The sequence below is a fragment of the Caloenas nicobarica genome, chromosome 3 (assembly GCF_036013445.1).
Source record: "Caloenas nicobarica isolate bCalNic1 chromosome 3, bCalNic1.hap1, whole genome shotgun sequence".
Taxonomy (NCBI): Eukaryota; Metazoa; Chordata; class Aves; order Columbiformes; family Columbidae; genus Caloenas; species Caloenas nicobarica.
The window spans coordinates 59,970,164-59,980,549 of NC_088247.1; the positions used below are offsets into that span (position 1 = coordinate 59,970,164).

The window sequence follows — 10,386 nt, forward strand, 5'->3', positions numbered from 1 at the left end:
AATGTTTTGTTACCCTAGGGCTGCAGTTCTCTGCTCGCGTATCTGCACATAGCACCTTGCTAAATGCTTGGGAAATGCGAGGCAAAGATAATGCATATCGCAAAACCTCGTCACTTAGCATGCACAGTTTCATTTTGTACAGGAGCAAATTAGCACTATATATTTTAACATCTCTAGCCTACAAGTCATCAACATAAAAGATGTTGCAGGCACTTATTAAACACATGGATTTGGGATTGTTGGAGTTTGAGGGGGTGGGGCAGCTGCATCTCTTTCACATACTAACATGATCTGAGAGAGGTTTCTTTACTGCTATAAATTAGCATTTTCAGCTCTGAGTGTGGTCTCCCAGACACAGCTGAAGCCATATATTTTTTTTTGTTCCTACATCTAGTGGATAATAAAGGATGGAAAATTACTGCAGGCTTTTATCTCAGAAATATAATGGAACAGAAATATCACCTCTATGAGAACTTTGCTTACACTGCTGTTACCGCAGTGGCCCAAGCAACACTTGACTCTGTCCAGGTTTTTCTCAGCAACTGCTACTTTTGATTCTCCAAATTGCTAAGACCACCAACTGCAGTAACCAGTGGATAATGGGAGCTGTAAATGAGGTGCAGATGCTCAGTCCCTCGTTGAAGGAAGGAAGCCATCCATCACTGTGCAGAAGAAATTGAATGTGATCACCCCAAAAGTGGTTATCTTAGTTCTTGGCTGAAAGTCCCTCTTGCAGGCCACCCAGTAGTACTCAGCAATAAAAACCTGTATTGAACAGCTCAGTTTTAGATGAATAGCCAGTGTTAGCCCATCCAGGTAAGCATATGAACAATTGTTGAAATCCTCACCAATACAGATTTTGGCACACTGGTAAACTCAGGGTGTGTTACACTGCCTCATGTCAGAGCAGTGATGTTCAATGCTCCAGGTTGGACTCCTGGGTACGGAGTTTTCATCAGCCTTAGAACAACCTGCTTTTAGCATACATTTGCAGCATAGTGCTAAAACAGCTCAAGGCTTTGTTATACAACAGACCTAAGGACTTAATTCTTCAAGTGTAGTTATGCTTTGTTCACACCAGAGTAGTACCTTGACTTTGATACAGGTGAAGAAACCTGTTTTGAGAAGTGTGAACATTTATACCACAAAAGAGCATCCACATTGATACACACCCACTAAATACCCACAACTGGAAGACCAAGTATTTTGCCAAGGTGTATCCATGAAAATACTTGAACGAGTGCAGTTTGATGGAATAACCATCACACACCTTAGCAGAATCACATGGATATCTTAAGCTGACTGGTAGCTCAGATTTGTTCTTAATTTTTTTTAAAAGCTGGCTAAAATTTTACAGAGAGAAAACTTTTGTTTTAAAATAAAAAATGACAAGAGTTTATGGAAGTATTTTTCAGGATTTTACTGCAAACCAATGGGTTTGGTCACAAAAAAATATGATACATATAACCATGTTAATTATATTACATTACAATGATGGTATACATTACACGTAAGTCTGTAAGTTTAAATATACATCTAGAGTTATAATTGAATGTACAGATTTACAATACATACAATCAGGAATGAAAAACCCCTAAACCCCAAAACCATAAATAATGCCCATTTTACAGATGACATCTTTTAAACAAAAAAAAAAAAAGAAAAGAAAAAAAAAAGGAAAAAAAAATAATCCAACAGCTTTGACCGACTGCAGCTGGGGCATTTTGGTCCATAAAAACCCTTTCTAAAAATAGAAATCTTTTTTCATAGCAGCAATGCTTTCTTCAAGCATTTGGATACAAGTAATTGTGAGCCCATTTCAATAATTTTAGTTGACTGTATAGATTTACAAAAGAAATTTCAAAATTACACTTAATTTATCTTCCAAATATGGAAGAAAGAAACAATGCCCCACATTGTGGTATCCTGCAAGTGTCACACTGATGCTTTAAACTAAGTCCATCTGTAGTACGCAGACCACACACATACCATTTGTTCACATAGTAAACCCACATAAATGAACTGAGAAACACACTCTGCAACAGGGAAAGCTTTGGAGCTCACAAGATCTCATCAGAAAAAGGCACATTTCATAAAATCCTTATCACGTTCAGATAGATCTTCAGGCAAGGCTTTTCGGAGCACGATTTCAAAACAGCTTGTTCTCACTCCTACGATCTGCCGTAGCAGTCTATGGCAGCAGTCACTCTTGTTTTTCTTTCCCAAGGAGACAGCACCACTTTTGGGGAAGAACGAATGGAAATGAAAAGCCTGTAAAGCTCATTTAGAGAGTGATGTGCTCTTCAAAAAAGCTTCCAGCAAACAGTGTAGTTGAAATTAAGGCTGCAAAGCTGCCATGGTGGAAATGTGCAAATTCTCTTTCAAGATGACTGGTCAACTGGCAGTTCCACCAGAAGGCCAAACAAAAATAAAAATAATAGTTATTATTATTAAAAAAGGAAGAAAGAAAAATGTTCACAAGAAAGAGTCCACAGGTGGGGCATATGAGAAGCCCAAAAAAGCCTCAGCGGCTTCTTTGACACTGGCAGTGATGAGGATGCTGTCTGGGGACTGGCCGATGGAGTTGGGGACTGGCTCATCTGTAAACTCCGGATCAAAGTGTCGCAGGTCACTGGGGCCACTCTGTGGAAAGGGCAGAAAACGAAAGATACATTTAGACCCAAATGTTTTGTGAGTGCACAGTTCAAGTCAAAATGGAGACAAACACCCTTGTGCAGAGACTCACAGTGTTATCACCTTGGGCCCACTGTTTTAACAGCCTTTGACAGTTTTAGTCTTTTTTTTGTATCCTGCTGCATATTGTCTCACTAAAAACAAGATGATTCAGTTTTAATGCACTATCCTCCAACTAAGCTCATGCAACAAAAGTCAAACGCAAACACGTCACTCTTCCATGCAGCAGTTTGTAGGGGAGGACTTTGATCTCTGGGCTAGTTACTAAATTTAGTTTATAAAATGCTCAGAAAGTGAAAGAGAACAACCTCCACAACCAGATCTCCCTCTTTAGATATTAGTATCTGACAAGCCAAATGCCACTCTGCCCTTAGGAAGCTACTTGCTTTCTACACCTTACCTTTCCCTTGGGTAAAATGGGGATGTTGGGGATTACTTTAAAATAGCCATGCAAATGAAGCATGTGATAGGCCAAAAAACCCAGCTAAATTTATATGCTACATCAGCTACTGCTTATTTTTAATCTTCTTTGGTCAGCCACAGGGGAAGGAAAAAGCTGTGTTCCCCATACACAGCCATCCAGTCAGTTCCCCCCAGCTCCTGGGCACAACACAAAGACAAGGGGCAAAAAGACACTCTCCATACATTCTATAATCAGAAGTGATACGTACCACATTTGGGTTAAAAGGGGGCGTAATCTTCTTATTAATGAGATCATCCCAGTTAATTGGGGAGAAGAAGATGTGATTCTTAATCTCCATCTGTTACAGAGAGAAAAATAGATTAATTCAGACCCAAGCTAATGCAAGCAGTATGGCCTAGTCACCCTCCTGTGCTGCCCACAGGCACCAGCTGGTTTCAACTTACAAAGTCCTCCTTGGCACCAAGCCTCTTTGTCCTGTCCTTCTGCAAGAGGCCTTCCAGGAGATGTCTAGCAGAGTTGGTAATATTTGGCTTCAGCTGCAAGGGTTTGTTCAAGATGTTGTCGTACATTTCTGCCGTGTTCCTGCTGTAGAAGGGCGGCTGTGGGAATGGGAGAGATCCACGTTAACGAGGCTGATAGGTGGGCACGGGGTTTCTTGAAGGAGAAGGACAAGTAAGCTAGTTTGATCTGCCATGAAGGATTCATTGCTTACCAGGCCATAAAGCATCTCATACAGGACTGCTCCAAGGCACCACCAGTCCACAGTCCGGTCATAGGGCTGCTTATGGAGAACTTCAGGAGCAAGATACTGTGTAAGAGAAGGAAGAGAGCCACGTTAACCAAAGAGATCTTTATAATTAGGAGAGCCTCCTCATTTTTGAATGAAAGCAGCTTACTGAATCCCAGCAATATCTAAACTACTGGAAGGCTACAAGCTCTTTATAAACAGGGAGACAGCTTGAAAACTGTCCTCTCCTGCTCAACAAGCTCTACATGTCTTCACTGGCAGCCTGATATTACAAGACCCGTAATAGCCCCTGCTTGTCTAACCAGCCAGAAATATACATGGGACATGTCAGCTTTCACTGACAAGGACAGCACTTGCTGCCGCTCTGCATGCCGCGGGCTGAGGGCTGGCCGTACCTCCGGTGTGCCGCAGAAGGTGGAGGTCGTGCCATTGTGCTCTATGTTTTCTTTGCAGAGTCCAAAGTCAGTCAAGACAATGTGCCCCTGTGAATCAAGCAGAATATTCTCTGGCTTCAAGTCTCTGTAGGAAGAGATGAAAGAAGACAAGGGCTCGTTAGAGGACCTACAGTGAGACTATTTCAAGTGCAATTGTTTACAGAACTTCATTAAGCCACGAAAAATATTAAAAGCAATTCTGAACTCATATTGAGAACAACTTGTCAATGTTTATTCAACAAAGCACATGTTTTTTTTTCAGTCTGACAAGCTGAGCAAGGTTGCTTACCGATAAACAATGTTCAGGGAGTGCAGGTAGCCCAGTGCACTGGCGATTTCAGCAGTGTAAAATCGAGCTCTTGGCTCCAGGAAGCAACGCTCCCTCTGGAGATGGTAGAACAACTACAGGAGACAGAGAGAACAAAGTTGTTTAAACGGCGCCAAAGCCTGTTAACAATGCACTTAATTAGCCTCAACATATATAGCCAGGGAGAACAATAGCAGGAAATGGCCTAATGATCCTTTGGTAGTTCAAAACCTGGCAGGCTGGAAACATTCAGTCTAGCAACTTTTCCCCCACGACTTTTCCCCTTGCAACTCTTTTTTATCTAAAAGGAAGGGTGAAAAAGTCTACCCTACCACTGTGCACATGATAGGAAATACTATTTCATTTTCTTACTGCTTACCTCTCCACCATTGATATAGTCTAGGACAAAATACAATTTGTCTGCAGTTTGGAAGGAAAAGTGCAGCCCAACCAGGAAGGGGTGTTTCACATTTTTCAGCAGGACATTACGTTCTGACATAATGTGCTTCTCCTGAAAACATAAGAAATTATCAATGTTTAGTACACTTGCTTAGTAATAGCAGTAAAAATATATTTGATGTACATCACAATGGCATCATGAAGAAGCAGCTTACCTCCTTCTTCTTCAGAATTGCTTTTTTCTGCAGGACTTTAACAGCATAGAACTGCTCTTCTGCCTTATGTCGTGCAAGGAGAACCTGAAAGAGGATAAAATTCCAGAACTGAGCAATACTGAAATACAGAACAGCTTGTAAACACAACTGGAAACAAGCCTTTATGTTAACTGCTGAGCACAGCTACATCCCTCTGGTTCAACACGCAAACCCTTTGCTGGAAATGCCTTAACATTATTACCCCTCTGGCAGCTAAATCCAGCCCAAAGTTTTTATGTGTAGTTCCCTCCCTCTCCAAAAGCAAAGTATAATTCTTCCCAACACCACTGCCTCCTCACCCTGCTCCCTCTCTCCCTGCAGATACGCAGAGAACCAGGCTGCAAAACATGCTCATATTTGGTTTAAGTGACCACCATTTACCAAAACCAGTACAAACCCGACCCTCAGGCATTACATAGAAGAGCAGAAGAGTAAATAAATTACAGCAAAAAGAAGTTAGACTTACCTTCCCAAAACTGCCTTTTCCAATCACTTTTAAGAAATGGAAGTCTGATGGTTTGGCATGTGGGTTGGATGATGGACCAAGATTGATTTGCTGTGAAGGACTGGGCTAGAAAAATAAACAGACAGGCCACGTTTATTAAAAATAGCTTGGTAGGGAGAGTATTAACAATGCCTCTTTTTCAAAAATATAGATAAAATTACACTGAAAGTGAAGATTAGCACTCTTCTTATCACTAAAAATTTAATCTTGACCTCTGCCAGATATCTTCAACTACTAGGCACTGCCTAAGAAGAGTATAACAGCCATAGTTCACTTAAAAGGTCTCATTGAGGTCTTAGCCACATTCCATAACGAAGTAACAATGAATAAAGTTTATTTTAATTTTTTTTTCCATGTTGGCAAAAATTTTCAGTTTAACTTGGTAGCTTTTTTCCCAGTCACACCAGTGTGCTATCAGCTGAATTAAAGTAACACTCATGATGCTAATTTTGTTACATTTCTATTACCAGCTGATTTGATGTTCTAAAAATACTTCACTAAGTAAAATCTACTTACCGGAGGAGAAGGATTAGCATTCATAAGTTCAGGCTCTTGAGGCTGGGAGATTTTCAAGATAGACTGAACTTCAGGGCTGCAAGAGTAAGAGTATGCATAATTAGAAGAGTTCACCAAAAGCATCAATAAGATCTTTCCGCCAGAGGGCATGCATGTATTGTGAAAGAGAAGTTTTGGTTTGGGCTATTACAGAAGGCAACTGAAACAATCTGTTCGACTTAAGGAGTAAAATTAATCTACAGAAAGTAAATTCCATCATACAAAGAAATGTAATTATACTGTAAGTACAGTTCAAAACAGGGACAGGGCTCTAGAAACCCCATCCAACTGATTTCTCCCCAAACCCAGCCCACTAAGATTTGTTGTCAAGTGAGTAATACCTCAAGATCAATTAACTCTTCCGTAACAGTCATGCCAGAGGCATTACAATAAACAAACATTTTTTAAAGTAGATTTTGCAATCGATAGCTACACATTTGTAACTGAAATCCAGCCGAAATTTCTGATACTTACTGCTTGCATGCATAGGAGTTGGTGGCTATCTTCTGAATGAAGTCGTTTAGCCCCATTCTTCTCTGCTTCATGAAAGCTATGAAGTAAAAGGGCAGGGAAAGGAGAAATAAAATCGTTAAGCCATCCTGCGGAAAAAAATCACAGCTCCCCGACCATCCTTTGAGAAGCCCCCCGCCGCTCACCGATGAGGATGGCCACCATCCCCCTCATCTTCGAGTAAGTCAAGGTAGGACCAGACGCCTCGGCTGCTTTCACGGTCATTTTCGAGCGAGTGGAGGATAAATAACGAGCGTACAACTACCACCGGCTCTCAGCACCGCACTGGCTCGGCGAGGTACCCGACGACATTTAAGTGGCAGCGGTGATGGGCGGGAACGGGGCGGGGCGGCGACGATCGTCGCCGTCCCCCCTTCCCCCTCCCCCGACGTCGGGGGAGGAGCAGGGGGGGAGATGGTCGCCGACTTTGCCACCGCCCCACTCTAGGCGCACCCCCCTGGAGAGACCCTCACCGCATCCCCACTGTGCAGAGCATCCACGAGCAAATACATCAAATCTTTTTTTTTTTTCCCACAGCAAACTCCCTTAACCCCATATCTCTGCCCCCACTTCTTTTCCCGACCCTTCTTTTTTTTTGTTGGTTTTTTTTTTGGTTATATAAAGTTGCAATCTGGCTCTGTCCTGGACGAGCAACTTCCTAAAGTGTGTGTGTGTGTCCCCGGCCGCCGCAGCCCGCGTCCGCTCTCGGGTCCTGCCGCCGGCTCGCCGCCCCGGCTGAGCGGCGATAAGGGACGCTGACGTTTCCTTGAAGGAGCCACAGTGACTCAGGAGAACAAGATTTCCTGCCCGGTTTTCAATAAAACAAACAAACGTCCCTTCTGTGCACTGCCCTGATCCCGGCCGGGACATTACTGAAAGGAAAAAAAAATATACAACGTCTTTTCTTAATTCCAAAAAGGGAAACAAGGGGAAAAAATCTCTCAGTCCTCTGAATTTGGAGGAGACGGCAGAGATCTGCTTCTAGAACAGGTGGGAAGATGACCGAAGGCTAGACAAGTGAAAAAAAAAAAAGAAAAAAACAAGAAAAAAACCCAACCCAGATTAAAACAGCCCAGGCTCCGCAGTTTTTGTTTCCACTGTACACGGTCATTTGGGAACATCGTGTACCTGGGACTTAATTGCTCAGTCGCTTCCTTGCGGGAGCACCAGGGGCACATCAGGAGCGCTGATGCATACACGACACACAAGGTGAAACGATGCTGCCGGGGACCCTCGCCCGGGGGGGCGCGGGCAAGGCCGGCGAAGGTTATCAGGGTATTACGGCCTCCCCCTAATTGTCCCCCTGGGGCGCATCCCCGCTTGCAGCCCTCGCAGGGGGCAGGCGCGGCCAGGGGGTGTCGGGCTTCTGCGCGCTACAGGCGGGTGGAACTTTCCACCCGACGGGGCGTTATTCATGCGCGTATTTCGCCTTGCTGTCTGAGCGAAGGGCGCTGGGATGCGGCCAGCGGCTCCAGCTGCAACGTGCCCCCGTCCTCCCCCCGCCCAGAGCCCTTTTTTTCCCTCGCTGCACCCGCTGCTGTTGCTTCCCCCGCCAGCACAGCCGACCGCTGGGCGGCATCCCTTGGCAGCTGCCTGTATCTTCTGCCCCCGGGGGAGTGACGGCAAGCATCCCTGCACAGCAGCCATCAAAGGCTGCAGCTCACCCTGAGCAGCAAGACGGATGACCTGAAGTAGAAAGACAACCCCTCCGAGGTGGGCAACAGGTCTTAACATGTGCTGCAAAGGCCTTAGAGCGAGAGAGTAAAGAGGGACGTTTGCTGCTTCCGCTGGTCTCTACACCGAGCCGCCGGTGTCCTTCCCGGAGCGGAGGGGGGCCCTGCCCGGCCCCGCCGCCACGGTGCGGGGGAGTGCAAGGGAGCCGGCGCCGGGGAAGGAAGGGGCGACGGGAGAAGCAAGGAAAAGCTGTCTGCAGCTGGCGGGGTTCTAGTTTTTCCGACTTGTTGCTTGTCTCTCTTGCAAAAACTGCCACTGTCATTAATTGAAGCAGAGGCCCCGCAAAAAAAAACAAACCAAAAAAATCAAAAGACACCCTCCCCCCCCAAACAAACCAACCCCAAGCTTGACAGACTGAAAAAGAAGCAGCCAGTTTCCTCTGCTCCCTCAGGACTGCTTTTAGAGCGTTACTGTTAAAAACTACTCGAGACTCGAAGTTTTGAGGGTAACTGGAGCTCCCGTCCCTCGCTCTCTGCTCCCCTGGCATCTCCCTCCGGGCTTTACGACGTGGCGCCCCGCAGCCGGGCCGCCGGCGCTGCCTCCCCGGCACACTCACGCCAGCTGTGCACAGAGGCAAGCGTCTCTCAGCCCCCGGGCGAGCTCCGGCACAGCCTCCCCCCCTCTTCTGCACAACGTCCCATGGGCTGCAACCCACTTCCCGCCTCCCCGCTCGGCCGCGGCCCCCCACGCTGCCCGCAGGAGCCCACGGCGCAGCCCGAGCGCGGCCCCACAGTCGCCCGCCGCTGCCCCCGCTCCGGCCGGTTACACCACCGCGCTCGCCGCCGCTTTGCACCGGTCTCTTTGGAAGGGCTCCGCTGCTATTGCCAAGTCACCTGGACCCTTTCTGTGCCAAACGCTGCCTCTGTTGTACCTCGCACGCACCCTCCTATGTCCTCCGGTGCCCCGCTTCGCGGTGGCCCCGCTGCTGGAGGGATAATTTCCCCCGTGGGGAGTAGTTTTCCTGCCAGGGCAGGGTGCCTCGCCGGCAGAGCGGTAAACCCACCTTTCAGCGACGACTTCTCCTCTTTGCCCCTCATCTCGCTCTCTGCCGAGACCCCGGGCGCGGCGCGGCAGCGCGGAGGCTGTGACGGGACTACCGGCGGCCGCCGTAATCCCAAATAACTCCCCTTCCTGGCCGGACGGCCCGGAGGCAGGAGGGAGGCGGCGAGGGCGGCGAGGCCGGCCGCCGCTCCCGCTGACCCGTTTACGGACGCAATACCGAGGGCGGTTGACATGCAGGAGCGTTATAAAGTTCAGCACGGGCCGCCCCGCACACTCTGCCCCGTTGCAACATCACCCTCAAAATTACTGTAATCAGCGCGCACACGCGCACACACACACACACAAACACGCAAGGGCAGCGGCGGGGGAAGCGGGGCGGGGGGGGCACCCCGGCCGAAATTGACCTGCCGGCAGCGGCTGACCCCGTGGAAGGAGGCTCTGCCCACGCTCCCCCCGCCCCGGCGCGGTGCGAGCGGCCGCGCACCCACGGCGCGGGTCCTGCGACTCCCCCTCCCCCAAAAGAGGCTCCGCGCCAGGACAGGCAGAGGCGGGGCGGGGGGCTGCTGCTGCCCGCGGGGGGCGCAGGGCTGCGGCTGCCGGCCGGGCTTCCCCGCAGGCCGGATAGCGCCGGGGCGGGACCGGCGCCCCGCTCCGACCTGGCACCCAGCGCCTTCCGCCGGCAGCGCCCCGGCGGCGCCCCCCACCCGCCACGGCCCGGCCCGGCGCGGCGCCGCGCACTCCTGGCCGCGCCCGGCCGCGGGAAGCCGCTGTCCCTCCGTCCCTACGTCCGTCCCTGTGTCCGGTACCCACCTGCCGGCTC

The 10,386-nt window shown here is 48.3% G+C and overlaps 1 protein-coding gene across 3 annotated transcripts; it reads right to left on the minus strand.

The window, feature by feature from the left end:
- Positions 1-1,395: 1,395 nt before the first annotated feature.
- SGK1 (serum/glucocorticoid regulated kinase 1) lies at positions 1,396-10,014 on the minus strand. 3 transcript variants are annotated; one of them, XR_010605896.1, is made up of 13 exons: positions 9,568-10,014; positions 6,795-6,870; positions 6,282-6,357; positions 5,727-5,831; positions 5,222-5,305; positions 4,987-5,118; positions 4,590-4,702; positions 4,262-4,385; positions 3,831-3,926; positions 3,562-3,717; positions 3,366-3,455; positions 2,747-2,828; positions 2,555-2,643 (listed from the first exon to the last, which is right to left on the minus strand). XR_010605896.1 is itself a non-coding variant. In XM_065630509.1 (12 exons), exons 1-12 carry the CDS (start codon positions 9,797-9,799, stop codon positions 2,476-2,478), a joined length of 1,452 nt encoding a protein of 483 aa, XP_065486581.1. In that variant the 5' UTR covers positions 9,800-10,003; the 3' UTR covers positions 1,396-2,475. The 3 variants fall into 3 exon arrangements, 2 of the variants coding, with proteins under 2 accessions (XP_065486581.1, XP_065486582.1); XM_065630509.1 differs by lacking the exon at positions 2,747-2,828 and having other exon boundaries at positions 1,396-2,643; positions 9,568-10,003; XM_065630510.1 differs by lacking the exons at positions 2,747-2,828; positions 9,568-10,014 and adding an exon at positions 6,977-8,838 and having other exon boundaries at positions 1,396-2,643.
- Between the last annotated feature and the right edge of the window lie 372 nt (positions 10,015-10,386).

What these genes read in the sequence shown, in the direction of transcription:
- SGK1 (XM_065630509.1), bottom strand. Translation starts at nt 9,799, where the DNA reads ATGTCAACCGCCCTCGGTATTGCGTCCGTAAACGGGTCAGCGGGAGCG. An exon ending in AACTCCTATGCATGCAAGCA is followed by an intron (nt 6,358 to 6,794) that starts GTAAGTATCAGA and finishes TTACTCTTGCAG; the next exon opens with CCCTGAAGTTCAGTCTATCT. An exon ending in CAATTCTGAAGAAGAAGGAG is followed by an intron (nt 5,119 to 5,221) that starts GTAAGCTGCTTC and finishes TTATGTTTTCAG; the next exon opens with GAGAAGCACATTATGTCAGA.